This window comes from Pleurodeles waltl, chromosome 4_2, assembly GCF_031143425.1.
Source record: "Pleurodeles waltl isolate 20211129_DDA chromosome 4_2, aPleWal1.hap1.20221129, whole genome shotgun sequence".
NCBI lineage: Eukaryota > Metazoa > Chordata > Amphibia > Caudata > Salamandridae > Pleurodeles > Pleurodeles waltl.
Genome location: NC_090443.1, coordinates 363,688,580 through 363,712,932, shown reverse-complemented (window position 1 = coordinate 363,712,932; position 24,353 = coordinate 363,688,580). Strand labels below are relative to the sequence as shown.

Genomic DNA, 24,353 nt, shown 5'->3' with positions numbered 1-24,353 from the left:
TTGACAGTAGCATACAAAACATCTCCATTTTGCAGCATAACATGCTCTAGTTGTGGGTCTACAAGCTTCCCTGAGAATGTTTCTACATTCCTCAGGCAATCCTAAGTAACCAAACTCTATGACTTTGGGAGCCATATCGCAAGATTGAGTGACGTGGGGTCTGGATGTCTGATCTGTGCTTGATTTTGATTGACAAGGTCTGGCCTGTTGGGGAGCTTCTCGTGGGGAACTACTAAGAGGTCCTGAAGTGTGGCAAGCCATGGCTGATGGGCCCAAGTGTGAGCTCCCAGGATCATGGTGAGAGATGTCTGTCTGATCTTCCGAACCTGAAATGGAATGAGAGGGAGAGGTGGAAAAGCGTAAGCAAATATCCCTGATGAGTTAATCCATAGAGCCCTTGGATAGAGGGTGTGGATACCTGAAGGCGAAGCTTGAACATTTTGCATTATTCGCTGTGGCGAAAAGGTCTATCTGAGGAGTTCCCCACTTTAGGAAGTATTTTTGAAGGACTTGGAGGTGGAGTTCACATTTGCGGACTTGTTGCTGCATCCTGCTAAGCAGGTCTGCAAAGTCGTTGTCCATTCCTGCGAGATACTCTGCCACCAGGTGAATGTGGTGATGGAGAGCCCACTTTCAAATTGTCTATGAAAGTTGTGAGAGTTGGGACAACAGAGTCCCCCCTTGTTTCTGTAGGTAATAGATGACTGTCATATTGTCCGTGAGGACTGAGACAACCTTGTGAGACAAGTGATGAAGAAACGCTTTCAGGGCTGGAAAGACTGCCTGAAGCTTGAGGTAGTTGATATGCAGGGATCGGTGACTAAGATCACAGAGACCCAACCCATCAGTGATGCATCTGTGGCCAGAATAACCTGAGGCACATGGTCCAGAAAAGGCTGCCATTTCAACAGGTAGGTAGTGCTCCATCATTGCAGAGAGCAGTGAGTATGGGGGTCTAACAACCCTAGATCCTCCAGGAGACCCTGTGACGGAGACCACTGACGAGATAGACCCTGCTGTGGGGAACGCATGTGGAGTCTGGCATGGGGAAGGCTGGCAATGCAGGAGGCCATCATCCCTACCAGACGCATGATTGTCCTGACTGTGTATGTACGATTCGCCTGAGACTGGGGAAGCAGAGACTGAAAACTTTGAACACGAGCCGGGTGGGGTAGGGTAACCCCCAACTCTGCATTGATAACAGCTCCTAGATAGGGCTGTATCTGAAGAGGTTATAGATGGGATTTGACAAAGTTGATTGAGAATCTCATGTGAAACAGGTTGACTGTCAACTGATTGTGATGTTCGCACCGTCGTAGGTTACTGGCTTTGATGAGCCAGTCGTCTAGATAAGGGAACACATGCATGTTTTGACTTCTGATGTGTGCGGCGACTACTGCTGAGCACCTTGTGAAGACTCTGGGAGCAGTCACGACTCCGAAAGGCAAGACTTCAAACTGGTAAATTGTGCCTACCACCATCAATCATAGGTATTTTTGGTGTGCAAGGTGGATGGGAATATGGAAACAGGCGTCCTTTATATCTAAGGCCGTCATAAAGTCGCCTTGTTTCAGAAACTGAATAATGCCTCAATGAGTAACAATATGAAAGTGTTGTGAGAGAATGTAGTGGTTTAATGGTCTGAGGTCCAGAATAGGCTTGAGAGAGCCGTTTTTTGGGGGAATGAGAAAGTATATGGAATATACTCCTGATGCCTGTTGTTGTAAGAGGAAAGGTCTGTTGGCCCCTTTGAGAAGTAGGGACTGAACTTTTTGTTTGAGAAGTGTGAGATGCTCTTGGGATAGTTTGTGAGTGCGAGGGGGACTGTTTGGAAGGGTGGTAATGAGTCATGTTGGATAATGGAAAAGACCCATTGGCTCGTGGTGATGTTGACCCATTCTGGATGAAAATGTTGAAGTCGTCCCCCAACGGGTGTGGAGTGGATGGGGTGAACACAGAGGTAATCACTGCTTTGCAGTGGAGGTAGAGCATCAGGTGGCGGTGCTCTTACCTCTGCCTTGGTTGTTATTGCCTCTATAGGTTCCCCTGAAGAAACCTCATAGAATATGAGGCTGAAGGCTGTCTGGGCTGGGAAATAGACACCTCTGAGGTTGTAGATTTGTAACCACCTCTGAATGTAGGGGGGGGGGGTGACGAAAAGTACCCCTTTGTGAGAGGGACTGAAGAGCACCCATGGTTTTGGCTTTGTACGTACTTTTCTTCAGCTTCCCGAGGATGGAGTCCACTTGAGGGCCGAAAGGTGCTCCTTGTTAAAGGGCATATTAAGCACTGCCTGCTGGACCTCTGGTTTGAATCCAGAGCATTGAAGCCACGGGCCTCCTTACTAACACAGTGGTGTTAACACCACATGCAGCTCTGTCTGCAGTATCTAGTGCACAGCTGGTGGAATTATTTGTGATTGTTTGCCCCTCTGCAACAATCTGCTGTGCTCTTTTGTGGTGCTCATCTGGGAGAAATTGGAGGAGCACCTCCATCTCATCACAGTGAGCCCAGTCGTATTTCGCCAGCAAGGCGTGTGAATTTCCTGGCAGCATCCAGCTTTTTACTCTCCTTATCTGGAGGAGGAGAAGCCTCTGTGGCCTTTTCCCTGCAGTATTAGCGGCTATGTAGTCTGGAGGGACGTGGGACCAGATATATAGCGGGTTAGTGGGACCAGACGTATATTTTTTATGACTCTAGGGTGATAAATGTATATCTCTATGTGGGATTGTAAGGGTATTGAACAGGAAGTTCTGTTTGATTGGGTCCCTTTGCAGTTCAAAATTATGAAGGGGGCTACTACCTGTTGATAGCATGTGCTGTCTTCCAGTGGGGAGGGTTGTGGGGGGTACAAATCTGGCTTGTTAATCAACATGGGATCAGGGTCATATGTGTCCCATGGATCAGGGTCCTGCTGTGTCCCACTCAAATCTTCTGCAGTGTATATAGGGGATCCCTGAGGTGTAAAATCTTCTGCAGTAGGTGAGTGAGGTGAACAAGAAGGGGTGGGAGGTGGAGGAGAAGCAGAGGGTGGAGGAGGCATAGAAGGTGGAGGAGGAATAAGTGGAGAAGGATTGGTAGGTGTGGAGGAAGCCTTATCCTTGGTAACCTTCTTTGGAGGTGGAGAAGTGTCCCAAGCCTCCTTGAGGGAAACATTCCTCTTGAAAAGTAGAGGGGGAAAGCAATAATGCACCCTGTACCCTCCTGGATATGGAGGTGGCATTGTCCCACGTCTATGGTCTCCAAAATAGGTTCCACATGTGAAGGCATAGCTGAAGACTGGCTAGAGCTCTTCTGCCCTGACGATCTTGTCTCTTTGGTTTTCGTCAACAAAGTTTTCGGTCAGTGTGACTTGCTCGGCACTGAGATGAAAGTGGTAGCTGTTTGGGTCCGTATGAAAGTACTCGGAGCTGAAGTTCGGACCGAAATGTCTCAGACTGAGGTGCCAGAGACTGAAGCCAAAGACAGTGTTTTGGTCTTAGTTATTTTCGTAGCCGAGCCGGAGGGCAGGGCAGCCGAAACAGTTTTTCGGATCAGACAATGGCCTGGTGGCAGTGGCAGTCCAGCTACCTCTGCAAGGGGCTTTTCTACAGTGATAGGATGGGCAGGAGGGGCCACAGTACTCACGGGCTGTGAGGATGTTACCTTGTGACTTTTGATATCCGACTGGATGTCGGAGTCAGAGTCCAAGATGGAGAATGCCTCCTCTTGTTCCTGCTCCTCCCCAAAGATGCCCGGAGTATCGTCTGGAGTCTTGTGGGCCATCTCCAACCAACAAGCTCTTCGATCCTGAAGGGTCTTCTTTGACAGGAAGGATTTGCAGGCGTCTCGGGTAGCTTCTTGGTCATCGAGAGAGAGGCACCAGATGTTGGTCGGTGTGGGGGAATTTTCGAGAGGCACTGAGGACAGAAACGAAACGACGTCCATTCCATCAGCTCAGCATACTGTTCAGTGATGCTTAGTGAAGTAGGCCTGAAACGTGTGAGATCACCCCAGACTGGGGTGCGTGGTCGGTGGCCGGACCGACAAATGGGAGGAGTCACTCGATCCTGTGACTCAAAAATGCTTCCGCGAAGAAAAACACCATGCAACACTCTGGATCCAACACTAGAAGGCTGGAGTATGCAAAGCATGTGTATCAACAGCCATAAATGCCATTGAACATATATTTGTTTTTCATTTTATTCATTTAAATGCCCGCTATACGGTCAGTCTTTGGCATTAAGACAGGCTTTTCTGTTAAAGTTAATTATTTTTTGTTGTGTGGACCAATAAATTACTTAGCAAATCCTCCGGAGTGCACGTTTTGTGTTTCTGGGGAAAACGAAGATATCTTGAGGCAGCCCTCACGTACCAAGCACTCGAAGTGGAGCGGTGGTTGTGTAAGAAGATAATATAGAACTCTGGGTAGTTCCCCAGCTCTAGTACAGATCACCCTACAACACTGGCAACATTGTAAATTTGCTCACCTCAAATGTCTGCATTTCTAGCAAAATTTGTAAACATAGGATTAGCACATTGCCATCCACACCGAGCTAGAAAGGGACAAAGTATTTTGTCATATATTTAACAAAGTCTTTAAGCATAGGATTAGCACAGTGCTATCCTTGCAGAGCTGCAAATGGAAAAAAAACCTTCACCACTCCAAGCACAATATTACAGCTTTGAATTGGTAAAATACCATCCAAGGCAACTTGGAATGAGCAAAAGCAACCCTGACACAGGTTTCGCTATTATTATAGCGGAGAGGTTTAGCTTTGTCCAGACACATGGGAACACCCAGTATAAGTCAAAACAATAACCTTTCAGGCACAGGGTGGTGCTAATTATGCAATGTAGAAAAGATAAATATATATATATATATATATATATATATATATATATATATATATATATATATATATATATAAAACCTAATGGTGGTCCCTGTGGCCAACCATATCGAGGCCCTGTGGCTAACCTACCGCCGTTCACAGCCGAAGGTCGTGCACAGCAGGGGTTGGCTTTTTGCATTTAAAAAAACCTGGAAATTTACTGAAAAAAAACAAAGGTTAAAGTAACATTATAGCTCGGTGAAATGTTCAATAACAACGTAACATTTTAAACTACAAACAACATAAAGAATCACCAGTTATAGTAATGGTTAACCCAAGTAACTAACTTGTGTCCTAGGGTAACTATAACTCAAGCCTGCGCCATGCACTGCTAATTACCCCACATATTACATCACTCATGACATCTTCTATGACATCATTGATAATATTAGTACAATATTTGCAATGAAGCAATTGGTAAGAAAACTGTGCGTGGCGGGGGTACCATGCACATTTCGCACTGCCGTATTTATCTCAGCATTAGATGTATATGTATAAGCAGTGGACACTGGACACACTTCCAGAAACACGACCCTATCCATCCCAGGAAGGGAAGGGCATCCATTTCACAAATTGGTAGTGCACAAAATCAGCAATGCACAAGGTTGTCTATCACAGCATTAGAGTTGTATACGTTGCACAGGTGTATCATGCACCTGTGATGCACTGATATCTACTGCAGCACTGAAAGTTGCTGCAGTGCTTCTCCGCATCACGCACAAAGCCATGTGAACTAAACTGTATGTCAACAGTGGTGGATGATATGACCTGTGCTTGGGTCTATCCCTGCACTGGCATTTTCAGCCATTCACAGTCTGTCAACAAGGCCTGTCAATGGAGTTCATGTCAGTAGCTTGCACGTTTCCTGACTCTGCTACGTATTTCAGAACTAATGGGGCCTGATTTATGAAAAGTTAGCACCGCCTTTGCATCATTTTTTGACGCAAAAGCGGCGCAAGCTTACAAAATATATATTTTGTAAGATTGTGCCGCTTGTGGGTCAAAAAACGACACAAAGGTGGTGCTAACGTTTCATAAATCAGGCCCTAAAGGTCTTCATAAGAACAGGTGGAACATGCAGAGGTCACACATTGCTATTTATTGTAGCACTAGCAGTTTCTGCAGAGCACAGCTGCATCATGCCATCACTACCAAATGTCAGCACTAGTGACTTGGTAAAGCCATTCCTCACTGATGGTTCATTCCCCATCAGAGTCCCAAGTGTAAGTTAATTTACAACACACTAATTCTAGTGTTAAGCGGCATATTAGTTGTATGGGTGTGAAAGAAAAAACTAGGGGCCTGATTACAACTTTGGAGGACGGTGTTAAACCGTCCCAAAAGTGACGGATATACCACCTACCGTATTACGAGTTCCATAGGAAATAATGGACTCGTAATACGGTAGGTGGTATATCCGCCACTTTTGGGACGGTTTAACACCGTCCTCCAAAGTTGTAATCAGGCCCTATGTGTATGATATACATAAACCAGCTGCCACAGGAGGGGAAAGTAAAGAGCTCACAACACACAAGGGGCTGTGGACAGAGTGCATCCGCAATGGGATATTAAATCAGTCACTACATAAGGATGCAAATCAGTGACTGATGTTCTCTGTTGTCTCAGACGCTACTGTAGTCTGCCTGTGGGATATAGGCAGCACTGCAATAGACCTCTGGGAAAAAAGGTGAAAATGAAGCCAGTCAATACGACATAGCACTACATACGGTCTCTCTGTGGAGAACAGGGATAACATTGCAGCCTGCCTCTGGGAATCAGAGAGCTCTGCAGCTCCTTAAGCTTTTTAGTGGGTGGTATATTCCTGTACTCCTCCATTGCTACAGCCACTCCCCCCCCGCCTACATCGTGGACAACGGATCTCATCAATTATGGCATCAGAGGATTTCACTCCACGTCAGGTACATGACGAGCAACATAGTGACATACTGTGACATCATCTGAAATGAGATGATCAGTCGTAGGCTTTTGTGCGGCTCTGTGCCTGTGAACTAGTCCATCTAATGACACTGTGGACCTCATTCATGATTTAAGGAGGTAAAGAAGGGACAAAAGTTTTAGATAATAATTTAGGTTACTACTCTGTCAAATGTATGGAAGGCGTCTTTATAAGCACGTGAATTGTGCCAAAGGCATGCCCTTTTTGAATTTTGAATAGTGTAACGACTGTCTGTTTTTTATGAGTACCCGTTTGACCAAATGCAGTTTTATTTTTTTGTAGTTTTATAAAGTGCAAACTCAATCCAAAAGTATTGGAGAACTTTGCAGTCGATGTTTAGGACACAGAAAACCCTACTGTACGTTTATCAAATTCACTCTGATGGGATCCTGAGACATAAAACAGTCTGTCTTTGAAACACGGGTAACTCCGAAGCCTGCCACTACGTTGTAACATTACAGTCTGACTTTGCGACAAAAATCACACTGTAATCTGACTCTGGAAAGCGGCCCCATCATAGGGCTCTTTTTTTTTTGTTGCTATTGCTAGTGCGAGGAAGGCAACAGGGGTGGAGGGCTGAAGGGAGGAGTCAACACGATGAGGTGACAAAGGAAAAGCAACATTAAAGTACTTCCATCTGAGCACATGCAGAAGAAGGTCACCAATAAAGTCATTAATCAGTACTGGTCAATGCTCCATTGAAGGGAAAAAGACAGAAAGAGGAAATAAAGTCTGCACATGCTGGTCAACGAGAAGCAAGGAAATGAGAGTGACTATGAAGTCAACCAATGGTAGGTAATGGGTGGGCTAAAAGCCCCTTATTAGATTTTTTTTAAAGTAGTAGATTGTCGCCAAGCGACAGAAGATGCACGCTGCCTGCAGGCAAGACCTAAAAAAAAACGTTACTTAAACTGCAAACACAAGAATGGAAAAGGGAAATAACTGACACAAGATTGCCACCTGGCCGCCATCCAAAGAAGATAGTTTACAAAAACCCAGTCCAGAACCTATCACTACATGGTGGTGGTGCTGGTAGTAAACAGCGCTCTAGGGCCAATATTTATACTTTTTTAGCGCTGCATTTGCGTCATTTTTTGACGCAAAAGCGGCGCAAACTTGCAAAATACGTTTTTGTGTCAAAAAGCAGCGCAAATGCGGCGCTAAAAAAGTATAAATACGGGCCTAAGTGTGCAGGTATTAGCTAAGAAAAACAAAAGAACCACAATGGAATACCGATAATTAACCTCCTCAGCGGCTAACAAAATATACTAACCCTATCTTTGTGCAACATTTTAAGATGTTTTTGTGCAGTTGTTTCTGTGCTAGTGTTCTCGGGCTTCTGCCCATAAAATCAGAAGGTATGCATATTTTCCAGTAGTGTCATATATTCATAAACATTTTCATCCTCCATTAATTACATTTTTAAAAGCAAAATCTAAATTAAAAAAATCCAAGTGTGCAGTGATGGAGAGAATGTGACAGTTCTTCCCCTTACCTGGTGGGCTTTAGAACATATTTGACTAGATCAGAAATCTAGTAGCATAGTTTTCCTCAGTGGTGTGGAGGGTGCACAACAAAAGCAATATCACATGTCCCACTGCCACTGGTAACAGGAAGCGTGATTTGAAACTCGTGTTTGCTTTGCCTGGTGTGTGCTCCTTGCGCTGAGCCAGGCAAACATGGTGAGTGTTCCTGATCCACTATTGTGCTGTGACATTAGAGCTTTGGTGGCTGCGTTTGGGGTAGTTTCGGACTCACTGCATCTTATGATGGCGAAGGAGGTCTTTTATACGTCACACAGTAACCTGTCTCATACCCATGCCTGTTTACCATGTGTCATTGATTAGGTGTCATTTTTCCACTGGGTACCGCAGTACCGGTTGCTGGTACTGTTGCGCCCGAAGCAAATAATATTTTTCATATATCTTTTAGCCCCCTTTTCCCCCGGCCCCATAGTACTAAGACTAACGGGGTGCCCATCCTGCTCCCTCTTGAGACCTTTCATTTAAAAAAAAATCAGGACTTAGTGACCGAGTCTCCGAGACCTATGGTGCGACTGCAACATTTTCAGCAAACACAAAATGCATGCTTTGTAAGTAAAGTCCTAAGATTTTCAAAAATGTTGTGGACTTCATTTGAGCTGTTTTTGTCTGCACTACAAACAAATAAATCAGAGTTTTGGGACCCCCTTTTTTTCCTTGACCCTCGTTGGACTGATCAGCGCAAAACCTGCCATGAAGAAGCCAAGATGGATGAACTATTTTACTTAGAAAATTTCGTACAGATTCGTCAAGCGGAGCTAAAATTAACAGGAAAAAAAAAAAAACGCTCTTCCTATGGAAACTCTGGCCAAACTATAAGTACAGAGTGGTAACTGTCACTGTGTATTATATGTACATTATTCAGTGGCAGTCTGCAGGGGCTGTAACAGGGCAGGGACAGCACAGGGGACGTAGCAGCAAAAGGAACCAAGGAACGAATGAGGAGGGGCATGGACACGGAGAACTTAAGGGGGGCAGAGGAGAGCAGGGTAGGGGAAGCAACAGACAGCAGTAGCAGCACAGGGATAGTCGGAGCGCAATCAACCAGGAACAGAGGGAGCGCTGGCACACATGAAGAAAAGAACAAGGACAGGTGGGGGTCCAACCAGGGAGAGAGAGTAAATGAATACACATGGAGAATGAGGGAGCTGTGGAAATATAAGAGGGCACCGGACAGGAGCGGCTTGCGGGGTTTGTTGGGGCAGGGCGGCGCGGGGTGCCAGGGTGGAGGAGCACACAGGGCATGGGGGGGACAAATTAATTTAAAAAAATACAAACAAAATCACTTACCTGCTTCTCAGCCGCCGCGCCACTCCTCTCCTGTCGCTGCAGGCAGGCACAGGCTCCCAAGCCTTCCCTGTGGCCAATGGAGTGCCCAGCCACGGCATTCCCAGGCAGACTCGCAGCCTGGTCAGGCTCTCTCTAGCCCGGCAACTGCGAGCACAGTGAGGGGAGGGCACAGTGCACTCCCCTCATCCCGTCATCCCCAATGCTCCATCCCTGTAACAAACAAAACGATAATAAACATGGTTTATTATCATTTCATTTGGTAGAGGATTTGCAGCGGATGCTGCTGGGGGGGAGAGGGGTGACGCTCCTCCATCCCAATAGAGGAGTGGTGGCTGGCATTGGCAGCACAGTGATACATCCAGTGCACACCAAACCAGGGGGACACAGCACAGGGGCACACATACAAAGAACAGAGGGGCATTAGAGCAGAGGCATAGAAGCAAGGGAGGGCAGTGACAGAACAGGAGTAATAGCAGCACAATGGTCCAGGAAGGGAGGGCCAGGGCACGTACATGTAAACGGCAGTGACAAGGGGCAGGGTGACGGGCAGAGGCAGCAACAGAGGGCAGTGTCAGCACATGGGTGGTGGCAGTTTAATGAACCAGGAAAGGAGGGGGCAGGAGGATGCACATGCAAAACAAGGTGGGGAGAGAGGCAGAGGCATGCACAGAAAGAATGAGGAGGAGGGGCAGGAGCCTGCACATGGAGAAGAGGGGGCAAAAGGCAGTGGCAGCACATGGGCACTGACAGTACAACGTATCATGGAGTAAGAGTGAATGGGTGCGCAAACAGATCGGGGGACAGAGGCAGCCACGGAGGACAGTGACAGCACAGAGGAAGGGCTGGCACAAGGAACCAAGGAGGGAGGCCAAGGGCAGACCCATGGTGAAAATGGGGCAGGGTAGAGGGGCAGGGGCAGCAACAAAGGGCAGTGGCAGCACAATGGACCAGGGAGGGAGGGGATGGGGTAATGGACACAAAAAAATGAGGTGGAAGGGAGTCAGGAGCAGCATGTGACGACAGTGGCAGCACAGGGGCAGTGGGAGCACACTGGACCAGAGAGAGAAGGGACATAGGCATGCACACAGAAAATGGGGAGCAGAAGCAGCAACGGTCGCCAGTGGCTGCACAATGAACCGGGGAGGGAGGGAGCATGAGCATGCACAGCAAACGAGGAGGCAGGAGGGGCACAAACTAAAGACAGTAACAGCACAGGGGCAGTGGCAGCACAATGGACTGAGGGAGGAGAGGACAGGGACGAAGACATGGAGAACAGGGGGAAAGGGACATTGGCAGCAACGAGGAGCAGTGGCAGCACAACAGACGAGGGAGTTAGGGGCAGGTGCATCAATGAGGAAATAGGAGCACTACAGTAGTTCAGGGAGGAGGGCAGAGACCTGAACCCTCAGAACATCAATGGAGGGGGAAAGGGCAGCAAAAGACAGCTGTATCAGCACATGGGCTGCAGCAGCATAACAGACCAGGGAAGGAGGGGGGGCCAGGCATGCACATTGAGCACAAGAGGCAGTGGGGAGAAGCAAAGGCAGCAACAGAGAGCGTGGGAGTATGGGGCAGGGGCAGCACAACGGACCAGGGAGGGAGAGGACAGGAGTACACACAAAGAGAAAGGGGGTTGGGCTGGGGGTGGGGTGGAGAAGGGAAGGGCAGCATCAGAGGGCAGTGGCAGCACAAAAGACCTGGGAGGAAGGAGGCAGGGGTACGCACACGGAAAACAGGCAGCAAGGGGAGAAAGGAGGGGAAACAACAGCAAGCAACAGAGGGCAAAGGCAGTAAAGGAGCAGCGGCAGAGCAATAGACCAGGGAAGAAAGGGCTGGAACAAACACACAAGGAACAGAAGGCTTGAGGGAGGGGCAGGAGCAGCAACTGAGAGCAGTGACAAGACAATGATAATGGCATCGAAATGAACCACAAATTGAGGGGGCTGGGGCACAAACATGGAGAACAGGGGACTGGGCACAAGGAGAAGGGAGGGCAGGGCTAGGGGCAAGGAAAGGGCAGCAACATACGTCAGTGACATCACAAGAGCGGTGACAACATAATGGACAAGGGAGGGAGAGGGCAGAGGCATGCCTGACAACAAGGGTGAAAGGGGCATGGAAAGCAAAAGTGGGCAGTGGCAGCACAACGGAGCAGGGAAGGTGGGGCGAGGGCAGACACATTGAGAGCAAAGAGGCAGGGCCAGCAACAAAGGGCAGTATCAGTATGAGGGTGTTGGCAACACAGGGGCAGTGGTAACACAATGAACTAGGGAGGAAGAGGGCAAGGGATTGCTATTCGAGAACAAGGAGGAGGGGCAGCAACGGAGGACAGTGGCAGCACAATGAACCACAGAAAAAAAAAAAAAAACTCACTCAAATTAATCAGTTATAGTTTACTCAGATAGCTATATGGGCACAACCGCCATGTACTGCTTCTTACCTCACATGTGAAATCAATCACGACGTGGTAAGTGACATCACTGATTAAATCTCAAATGGCATAATTGATAACATCACTGATGACATCATCCAATAAATGAAAACATTTGAATTTCACACTGGAAGATATGCATTGAGCTACATCTAGGCCCTGTCTTTTATTACCGCTGTAGTGCTAATGGTGGACTCTTTCACATGCAAGAAATAAAGCATTATTGTGAAATTGCCTATATTTACTGGATATTATGCTCTACTTTTACTGCTATTCAATTGCATAAGAAATGTAATGTTTCTGTTGACATTAATGTGATCATTAATTTGTTAAATCTTGACTACTAAAAAAGTGTTTGGTCATTATCTGCCTTAATGCAATGTACCTGTAACATACCTCATCTAACAGAGAATTTTAAGTCAACAGCTTCACATCTATGCAATAACCAATGACAAGGGATGCACAACCAGGACCTCTGGACAACCCTTAGTACCTTGTAAAAGTATCCTACACATATTCTTGAAATGAGCAGAAAAGTGTGCACCATTACAACAACATTTACAATTATAGTGCAACCTAAACCACCTGTAAGAGAGTCCCAGATACATTATACATTCTCTACCAATGCAAAATGTTCTGGAATTGTCACTAAGGGCCTGATTTAGATATTGGCAGACGAGTTACTGCATCACAATGGTGACGGATATCCCATACGCTGAAATCTAAATTCCATAGGACATAATGGGATTTAGATTTTGGCAGATGAGATATTTGTCACCTTTGTAACAGAGTAAGTCATCCACCGATATCTAAATCAGGTCCTTAATTTCTAGAAATAAGTTTCTGCACAATCTACATTTCTAGTTTATATAGAAACTGTATCTAGGACAACATGACAATTCTTTAACATCAGTATGTACATTGAAATCTACAGGTGACTGATGTATTCTAAGGAAAACCTTTTTCTCACATATTTTTGATAACAGGTCTTTGAGTTGAGCCACAATTTAGTTGAACCTCACCCTAGTTTTGAATAGTTGCTACCTTTTTTAAATAAAGTACACTTGCACCTAAAACTTCACTGATAGCTACACCCTGCACCATATAACTTCTACCATACTAAGTCACACATGTCTCTAGGACTACACTGTTCCTGTTGTGAACAATACATACATACAGTCAATCTATCATTTATATGAGTGTGGGCTCTACACAACATGAAATTAACTACCAATTAATGCAATAATTTGAAGAGCAGTAGCTTGAATGATGTCATTAGTGAAGTGCCTGCCCTATGTGATCAGCTTGCTGCCCTTGCCTTCCTGCACCCTGCCCTCCGTTGTCCATGTGTAATCCCCCCTCCTATTCTCCATGGTCAATTGTGCTGCCATTGCCCCACCTACCTGTCCCGCGTTGTCAGCTTTCTGACACTGGCCCATCCCTGCCCTCTGTTGTCCATGTGCATCCCCTTGGCCCCCTCCCTTTTGCCCTGGTCCGTTGTGCTGTCACTGCACTCTCACTGGCCCTACGAGGTCTATTTTTCTGCCACTGCTTTTCCTGTCTGACCTGCATGGTCTGTTCTTCTGCCACTGCCCCTCTCGCTTACCCAGCATAGTCCGTTTGCTGCCTCTGCCCATGCTCCTGCCCCCACCCTCCACTATTCGAGTCTGTGGCTCTAATCCCTCCCTCTCCACAGTGGTCTAATGAACAACTAGAGTGCAAACATTCTGTATTAATGACAAAACTGTGGCACACGAAGTCATCTTGATGGATGGTAAAACCTAAAGCATTCCTTTTAAGAAATGAATTACATGAAGGAGTTCTTTTTCTCATAGAAATTAGGTTAATGCTCTAGAAATCTACATTGAGAACAACTTTTCACCACGATCTAGAATAATCGCCTCAGTTTGGGCAATTAGCCATTTCTTTCATGGGTTTCTATACCCGTCAGTATTTTTAACTTACCTCTTACACTGAGGTGATTATTTGGGATCACGCTTTGCAAGCTGTACTTCACAGCTTACCTAAGGGTTTAATTTCACTCTGGGTGCTAGTAGGTCTCCAGGGTATCCCTATGTTCTGATAAGACTCTTGGATTGTATTAGGGGTAAAAACGTTGTCGACATACATAACAATCAAAATGATTGCTGTTTCATAATGTATATTTATACAAGCCACTATGAGCCTGTTCTAATGGAATAGCTACGCTACAGTTGTTTGTATACCAACATATCAGTGTATTTTTTGTACAGCGTAGATTCACTGCTACTTGTTTGTTGTTTTTTTGCACTGGGTCACTACGTACTTATTCTTGAGAGATCCACTTGATTGTGTGGTTTATGCTTTGTGGTATAAACCATTTCTGGTAATTGGAACCTTTATAATGCTCGCTTTGCAATCATATTATGTACAGTAATGTTGCTGTGTTATAAACATAAGCAAACTTTGAAAGAGTTTGGTGTGAATCACTGTTGTTTTACATACATTAATTACCTATATTTACACAAACATTTTGGTTGTTCTTCTGTGTAAAGACTATTTTTCTAAAGTTGGCACATCTGCAGACATGCTTGATCCATTTATGTACCAGGATCAGCAACAATCAAACTTTCAGCCTGCCAATTTGCCACAACAGATACCTATGATTAATCACTATGTTAAATTACGCATTGTTTTTATTTACCTGCAGCGAAAGGCATGAATGCATCTCGCTTCACGAAGTTCCTGTTGGCATCCAGGAAATGTTCAGGGTAGAACTGGTGTGGCCTCTCCCAGAGAGTCTTATCCTTCAGCACTGATGTCAGGTTGATGAAAATTCCGACTCCCTAGAGAAGAGTGTACCGTAGACAAATTCAGATGGCGTTCATTACCTGTACACTAAACTTTATATGTGTGAAAGGTCTGCACAAAGAGGTAACACTTGTTACTTGATTGTCTGTCACAGTCGAACACCATATCACAGGACAAACCCTGGACTTTTTTTTTTAAGTTAAACTGTGCATTTTGGGACTCAGGGCCTGATTTAGAAGTTGGCCAACTGACACTGGATATAATGGGTTTTAGATTTCGGTGGACGGGATATCCATCACTGTTGTGACAACCCACCACCCAAATGTTCTCCACCAAGTTCTAAATCAAGCCCTTACTAATATACCTGACAAGGCTCATTTGTAAAAGAAGGGCTTAAGGTGGTGTGCAAAGGGTAGCAGGTCATGGAAGACAGAAAGAGGATTAGCAAGGAGGAAACAGAAAGAGGGCTTGAGGGAGGGACAAAGTACCTTGTAGGGAGGGAGGGGAGTGGAACAAAGGAGAAAAAGCTACAGCAATACTAAGAGAAGACAAACGAAGGACAAGGGAACATGGGGAGGAAGAGAGGGGAGAGAGGAGATGAGGCAGGGAAAGAGAGACCAAGGAAGGGAGACAGTCGGGAGTGAGGAGATAAGGAATGAGAGATTGGAATAGAAAGGAAAGACGAAAAGCAAAGGAGAGAGCTCACATGAATGGGGCTAAGGAGACATGGAGGGGGAGATCAAAATAAAAAAGGGAAAAATGGGGACAAATGTGTGTCATAGAGTCAAGGGAGAGAAAAAGGAACAGAAGACAATAAAGAAGAGGGGAAGCCAGGAGGAAGGACAGGTGCTGAGGTATCAATCAAAAAAAGGAAGAGAGGGGACAAGGAAAATGGAGGGACAGAAATATTGTGGACGGGAGAGTGCACCCAGCAAAGAGAAAAGGCAGAAACATTTTGTGGGAGTAAGAGAGCAGATTGGTTGGGGTAAAGAAGAAGAAGCATTGTAGAAGGGAAATAGCAAATAAAAATTAGAAAAAGGAGACACATGCCCACAGTCCAGTGGTGAATGACAGATCCTTTTAGAAGGAATGTGAATCACTAAGTTATTCACAGTTCCATTTCTAAGATACATGTGTCACTATTTTGCAGTTTTATATAGCACTAACCCAACCAAAGGTAGTGGAGTGCTTAACATGAGCAGTTACATTACACAAGGACACAATCATTTTTTTGTAGGCACTGGGAGATTAAGTGATTTGCCCAGAATCATAGGATGTTGAGCAGATGCCAAGCCAAGATGGCGGATGCTTAATCCAGAGGCTCCAGGACCCTGCCCCAAAATCCTTTAGACGCCACCCACAGCACACAACATCGCTAGACAAGACAGACAATTTGTGACTGCTGGCTGTGTGCTGCACCAAGAGTGCTGTTTTGGGTGGGGACTCCCAGCGAGACCTGAGAAGCATTGGTGCCCAGGGTGGCAGGAGCAGCCTTATCCAGATTAAGGCCACGGCTCTCCCGACCAGAGGCCAGGGATGACAGCAGAGCACTTGTGAAGCTGCAACACTGCTGGGGGGGTGGACTGTGACCGGATCACATGCCTGTGCAGAGAGCCACAACTGTAAGAGGTGAGGAGAGACACAGGCGGGCCCAAGAGTGAGGGCCTTGCCTGCAACGGATCATTGGTATTTGGTGGCCTACTGCCCTTGACCACGCTACGGAAGTCGGCTGAAGATTATTGCCAAATGCCAAGAGCAGAGAGGGGCAAGCCCGATATTGCACATTGGTCTGTTTTCTGCCACACTCCCACCCCACCCTATGGTGAAAACGGGCATTAATTGATGAGCGACGACACCCCTGTGGCATTCTTTGGCCTGGAGGGAGCAAGTGGCCGACAGCTGGAGGCCACGGAATACTGCCCAATATCGGTGCTACGGGGTGAGCCCGTTGAGCCTCTAGTTGACCCCCCACAATATTGGGCCACAAGGAAGGGCTCTGATGGGCCTATGCATAGGCCCCAACGGCTGCTCCACTTTGTCAGCATATTAGGCTGTGCAGCAGAATATACTGGCTTCCCCCCTACCTCCGGGGATTAGCCTGCCCATCATTGCACCGGCATTCTCCTGGACGTTGGCTGTGCAGGATCCCTGCCTCTTCATGGCCAGAGTTTAGGGGTCTTCTGGATTAGTGGCTCTTCAAGCCTGCATGGTCAGTGAATACTTTGTGCTAAGGACTTGACTCATACCCGGCCTTTACTGGCCCTACGAATGCCGAGTAGTGGGGCCTGGAACGGAATTCTTGTTCTCCCTGCCTGAGAAGGGGCACTATAATTGGTGGCTGTGGCCTGGTGAACGTGGAATGGAATAGTACTACACCCCTGGAGGGGATGGGCATGTGGCGGACTGCCCAGTGAGCGACTTGCCTGCTGCTAAAGCAGAGTGCTGATACTGGCAGAGGCAAAAGGTGAGGAACCCCACCAATTGATTTGCTCTACAATATCAGGCCCCCTGAGAGGTGCGACAGGTGTGAACAGTCCCTGTCCTTTGCATTGATTACCTGGTCCTCTGAATACCATTTTTGGCAACAATGCGTCGCATTAAACATAAACCTGATACACTGGCCCCACACTCATGCTCCAGGTCTACACCCATGGGGAGCCCAGTCGTGCAGACAACCGATGACGTTGACCCCCCACCATCATGCCTGCCCAGGCTGACAAGTTGGATGTTATCTTTCAGGAGATACGTGAATCAAGGATGGCAATTGAACAGTGCCTGGGAACAATTAAGACGGGTATTAACATCCTTAAAGATGATCAACGCAAATCGTCAGATAGGGTAAAACAAACAAGTTAACACTCTTGACCTTGACCCTTTGTCAAGCGGACCATTCTGCACAGCTCACTCATCTGCACCAACAGCTGGAGCGGCTCCAGGACCAGGTGGACGATACAGAAGGGAGAGCTTATGAAAACAACATCCGAATAGTGGGGGCACTGGAAGGAGTGGAGGGCCCTAACATAACCAAATTTGTTGAGGACTAGCTGAGTTCTACAGTGGTCCCATCCGGACTGCCCACGTTGTTCACGGTGGAAATGGCACACTGGGTTCCTGTGAAGCGGTCCATTCTTACGGCACTGCCCCAGCCCACATTGGTCAATATCCTCAACTTTAAGGACCAAGACACACTACTGTGTGCTGTGCACGAAAAGGCACCCATCCTTCTGAAAAACGCCATGGTCTCCTTGTTTCCGGATTACACGTTAGCTGTTTAGCGGAGGCACTCTTCATTTCAAGAGGTCAAAGAACAGCTGGAATCTGTGGGTCTTTAATATGCCTTACTATTCCCCACCAGGCTGAGGGTGAAACACAAAGCATGCACCTTCTTTTTTGACACACTGGGGGTGGGGGCTTGGTACTGGTTGAAACTTAATTTCCCAGACTCACTGGGCCAGCGCACATCCCAACTGACACAGCCCAAACCTCAGCATGTACGGCGTGGGAAGCACTGTCCTGCCACTTGGAGAGGTCCAGGGTCGGCTCCTCCCCCACAAATACGGGAGGGACAATGGTCAGCGATCACCTTGGCAACTTCCCTGAGATGGAATAATCTGCTCCAGTTCATCACAAGGAAGTGTTTCTGATTCGGATTCTGTGGGCAGCATGGCATTGCTCTCATTAGCCACCCCGCAGATGACTCACAACTTGTAGGGCTGATGAGAATGAGTAGGGTACACAATATGTCTTGTATTCTTCTTTTTACTAGCTACTGATTCCAGCTTTGGGGCTCTAGATTACCTCTTGGTTGTTCACAAACAGCTATGAATTTCATTTATTTTCGATGCACCTGTACTACAGATTGGCTGGCCTGCATGTGGTCTAAATTTCGCTAATGTTTGACATCTATGTGCGTACTGAGGGCCCCAATGTGGGGTTAGTTGGGGAAAAATGGCTGATCGACAATGTGCTGGGAGGCACTCCCTCAAAGTTCTTCTCAGTGTAGAGGGCCCTGGGAGGCCTCCAAAACCCGGTGTCCCACCACGGCCTATCATTGCTCGCCTACTTAATTTCAGAGCGCGAGACTTGATCCTCCAGCTGTCCCGAACAAAAGGTCCATGGCGACATGAGAACACAGAGATTACAGCTTACCCTGATTTCACCACGGAGGTACAGAGACAACGCAGTTCATATGGTAAGGTGAAGCAAAGCCTAAGGGAACTAAACTTCAGATATGCGCTCTTGTTCCCAGCTATATTGAGGGAAGTAGATGGTGAGGCTACCCAGATGTGTGCACCCCCGAAGATGTGGGGACGTAGCTACACGCCAAAGGCTTGGTACGCACTCCAGGGGAAGTTCTGGATGTGACGGACTGACTGACACCTCGTGACAGACGACAAGCATGCAGACTGCAAGGAACCAGACTGACTCGAGACCAGGTGGCTAAAGAGTGAGCAGATGCGGTACTGGAAGCCTCGCAACTGGCACTCAGCCCTTTCCATGTCCTGGATGACTGACCGACAAGGCACCCAGGCTCTGATGTGGACACTCCAGCTTCCTCACTGACCTCCGAAGAAGAGGGACCAGTGCTTACTCGTACAGCTGATGACTTATAGGGACAGGAACACTGGTCCATGTTGAGCCTCGTGGACTCCCCACCAGAAGAGTGCTTGCATTATAGCTGGCTCGCTTATCGGCTGCTTGTATCCCCCTTATAGGCATCTGTTCCCTAAGTGATCTTCTTCCGAGGGGCCCGTTCCTTCAGACCTTCTTTTGCAGAACATCCTCAACCTCCCCCGCAGGGTGTGAATAAGTGTGTGGCCCGCCGCCCCCCCAGTATGGGCTAATAGTGTTCAACTATCACCATTATGCATTGAATGAACAGTCTGGGAATTTTTGGCATGCTACTTGTTGAAGTTCACGCCTGGGTTCGGGAAGTTGTTAAAAAAGTTTCTGTAGTTCAGATGTGTCTAGTTGACAGGGGGAGCCTCCGACACTTGGGGGGCATGTTTGGGGGTAGGGGATGGGGGGATGAGGAATGCATTGGACACTGTATACCGCTCTTATTGTTTCTGGTTACGCTGCACTAACATGGAATGTTCGGGGGATGGGTGCCCTAGCTAAAAGACACGGGGTGTATGCCTATCTCAGACGTAGACAGGTGCATTTTGCATGCCTACAGGAGACACACAAGACACACGTAGAATTGCTTAAACTTAATCGAAGATGGAGGGGGCAGGTATACTGTACAGGATATTCTGCCTATGCTAGGGGAGCTCTTATTTGGATAGCCCCAGAGGTGCCTTTCATTAAACAGAAAACTCATGTAGATACGTAAGGCCGTTATGTTCTTTTAGAAGACACACTAGATGGGCGCTCTATCATGATTTCATTGATATATGCCCCCAACACAGCACAAGGCGCCTTCTTAAATACGCTCTCTCCAGTCCTCCTACAGGACCCCAAAGCGCAAGGACTATGGGGAGGGGACTTTAATTGCATACATGATACAGAATTAGATCAATCAATACCTCCCCTCTTGAACACCCCGAGTATACAGAGCACTAAACATTTCCGGCAATGGTCCTCCTCTCTAAATTTACACGATATTTGGCACCTCTATCACCTTAGCGACAGGGAATATTCTTACTATGCACCGGGACATCAGATCAATACCCGACTGGACTATTTCTTCTGTAATTCCGAGAGCTGACCTCTTATACGAGACTCTGAGTATTTGGGCAGGACACTATCAGATCATAATCCCCTTAAACTTACATTCGAATGGGGTAGGGTTAGGCTGCCCATCCCCACATGGAGAATGAGGTTGGAGGCCCTGCATGATACTGCATGCTGAGAAATGATAAGAAATTGTGTCACGGATTACTTTGCTACCAATTCAGGTTCACTGAGTGACTTAAGGGTGGAATGGGATGCAATGAAGGTGGTATTAGGAGGCCTTTGTATAGCCACATCATGGGGAGTGAGGTCTTCCCTCATACACACAGTGACTGAGAAGACAGCATTCGTAGGCTTAAAAAGGAAGCGATCTACTCCCCTCCTGCATGCCCTCTCCTGACAGCTAAACGGTGCCGCTATCGTGTGGAACTTCAACACCTTTGCAACATAGATTATAAGTCACATTTATTCCGACAACACATAGAGGGCGATATGCCTGGATGCACATTGGCGTGGCTATTGCGATCTCAAACCCCCACAACTATTCTGGGAGTGATTTGAGACTGTAGAGGCCAAGTGGTAAACACGCAAGAGGTGATTAATGAAACCTTTGCCCTTTATTATGAGCAACTCTACTCTTCACAAGCTTGCTCCTCTTCCCTTCAAACTCAATTGTCTCTGCAGGGTCTCACCTTGCCTCGTTTAATGCGGCTCCAAATGAGTGAATTGGGAAAGCTCCTGGAAATAGATGAGATACATTTGGCAATCCAACAAATGGCTAGAGGGAAGACGCTGGGTACGGATGGGTTCCCAGTAGAATATTATGCCACTTTCAGGGATATCATTGCACCGTGACTATTGAACATGTATGAAGTTGCCCACCGGCAAGGGGAACTATCAGGCTCCTTTCATGAGGCACTTATAGTAGTGCTTCCTAAACCGGGCAGGGATCCCCTTGACGTGAGCTCATACCACACACTGTCAATGTTAAATATTGACTATAAAATTCTGAGTAAAATCCTTGCAAATAGACTGATACCATTAACTCACCACCTGATACACCCGGACCAGTGTGGGTTTGTACCATGCAGAACCACGCATCATAATATCAGACAAGTATGTCATATTATGGACACAGTGTCGAAGGAGGCGGGCCAACCAATGGCCGTCTCCCTAGACTTTGAAAAGGTGTTCGACACCTTGTGCTGGCCATATCTAACGCAGGTCCTCTGGCACTTCGGATTTGGTCACAATTTTTTGCGCTGGGTGAAACTATTATACAATGGCTCTCAGGCGCAGGTGCGCACCGGAACCCATATTTCCTGCTCTTTTTCTATACAAAGGGGAATGTGCCAGGGCTGCTCCCTCTCACCAATGCTTTTTGCACTGGCAATGGAACCCCTCGCAATATGTCTACGGAACAGAAGACTATGGCACATTACATTGTTATATGCAGATGATGTCATGGTATACCTGCGAGATGCAGCGGGCACATTCCCGGCTCTTTTTGATCTGCTGGATTGGTTTGGTGAGGCATCAGGATTAAGGGTAAATTGGGGGAAATCCTGTGTTTTCTCACTGCATGCTATGGATAACCCACAGCCTATGCACCCATGTGGAGGGCAACTTCCTTGGACACAGGGGACCTTCTGGTACCTGGGGATACATATATATCATACATAGGCAGATTCAATAGAGGGAAATCATGGCAGGGCTCTAACTTCTATCCGCCACTCCTTACCCATCTGAACAGGACTCCCCCTGTCTCCTATGGGCTGGGCGTCCATAGCTAAAATGTTGGTGCTGCCCCAAATTTTATACTTTTTCACAGCACTACCGGTAACCCCAGAGAAACCTTTTTTTGAACTTTATGAAGCTTACTAACAACGCTTATATGGAGACAGGGACGAAAGAGGGTTTCCCTCAGCCTGCTCCAGCACCGAATGGTAGGAGGAATGGTAGTCCCCGACATGGAACACTACTTTGCAGCAGCCCAGCTACAACGGCCAATGTGTTGGATAGCTGGCGATCAGACGACGGAATGGGACATAGTATAGGCCACATTGGGCGAGGGAAGGGTGCTTGAATGGCTACTAGACTCGGGGTCGCAACGCTTTGCCCCCAGCCTGCTTATGCGGACAGCACAGTTAGTTTAGAAGCGGTATATCCAACCACCGAAAGCGTTGATGCTGTACTCCCCACAACTCGCATTGTGGGAAATACCTCAGTTATGACGCCTCAAGCAACTGTACAATTTTGCCCCTTGGAAAGACAACGGACTACTGCGTTTAGGAGAGCTATACAACAATGGCTTGTTGCTACCTTTCCGAGACCTTATGGAAAAACATGGTCTGGGACAATTCCTTGCCCACATGGCAGTGAGCGCAGTGATAGGCAAAGCATGGCAGGTGGGACCGTCTGAGCCCTTGACCCACAGCGGACTACACTATATGCTGACCCAGGGACATAACCGCAAGGCAATCTCAGCATTATATGTAGCACTGCGAGAGCCTCAAGCCGTCCGCCAACCACAAAGTAAGGTTAGATTGGAGGATTGCTTAGGCTTGAACTTAACAAACGAGCAATGGGAAATGGCATTGGAGCACGTTTAGTAAGTTTCACGCAATAGTAGATTGAAGTATACCCAATTCAACTATCTACAGCAAACATACCTAACACCACATTGCCTTCACAGGATATTCCCAGAAACCTCCTCCCACAACCCAAGATAGATGATGCCACTTTTTTACATATGACATGGGACTGTCTTACACTGCGCCCCGTGTGGTCCCGGGTCCTACTACATGAGTCAGAGATCATAGGTACAACGCTCACACCAGACCCACTCCTTTGCCTTTTGGGGATCACAAAGAGAACTAAGAAGACCGAACATTATTTAAAATTTGTGAACTTGGCGTTAATATTGCTTAAAAGGTTTATTGCCATGTCATGGAAGGCAGCTCAGCCCCCCCAATATCGACAATTGGTGATGTACAACCTTACGGTGGGCCATGACTGAGACTAATGCATTAGCACAAGACCATAGATCTCGGGGCAGGAGTGGAGTGGCCACATAATGGGACACCTACCTGCTGAAATTAGCAGATAAACAAACTTCACAACAGACTGATGAGGCAGCAACCCATAACCTACCTCCAGTGGCCGCAATGCTACCCTCACTCTGAACACAGCCATCACCCCATCGAAGGTCTCGAAGCGGCTCTTCCTCATGAACCTGAAACTAAGACGTGATTCTCTCCACCACCCCTATACATCCGGTAATGCATATGTAACATATAGCAGGAAGCTTTACTGCTTTCCTACCCCCTATGTGCTACCCCGAGTTGCAGGTTCCCTTGTGAAACGTGGTATTCCCACTGTCTATCACTAGACCAGACTAGACACTAGTAAAGTTGTATTCCCCCTCCGGTTGAATTCCCTCTCCCCCCTACATGTTTGAAGGGGGCTATCAACATGTTTATATAGTAAAAATGCTGTAATGACACAATTCATCAACGAAAGGTGGTGACCAATGTTCATTTTTTAGAATTCCAAGAACAAACTGAGTATATGTGTATATTGTACTAGTTTATATACATGTCATATCCCATCCTCACCACCTAACATAATGCTATAGTTATACCCCATCTGCTTTGATATTGTCGACAAGACCATGTTGATAATTGTCTGTATCCTGTTATTGAAAAACCAATATAAGAAATTCCCAAAAAAAATGTTGACATCTATGTGCATGATAATGGGTGTTGTCCCACTGATATGTTCTTTTCCTTCAC

At 46.9% G+C, this 24,353-nt stretch overlaps 1 protein-coding gene across 1 annotated transcript in view; it reads right to left on the bottom strand.

Moving 5' to 3' along the window:
- LOC138292718 (cytochrome P450 2D15-like) overlaps positions 1 to 24,353 on the bottom strand; it is a 206,552-nt gene that overhangs the window by 25,566 nt on the left and 156,633 nt on the right. Inside the window, exon 8 of the mRNA XM_069231449.1 lies at positions 14,777 to 14,918. Coding sequence (XP_069087550.1) covers positions 14,777 to 14,918 — 142 coding nt within the window. The remainder of the gene's footprint in view (positions 1 to 14,776; positions 14,919 to 24,353) is intronic.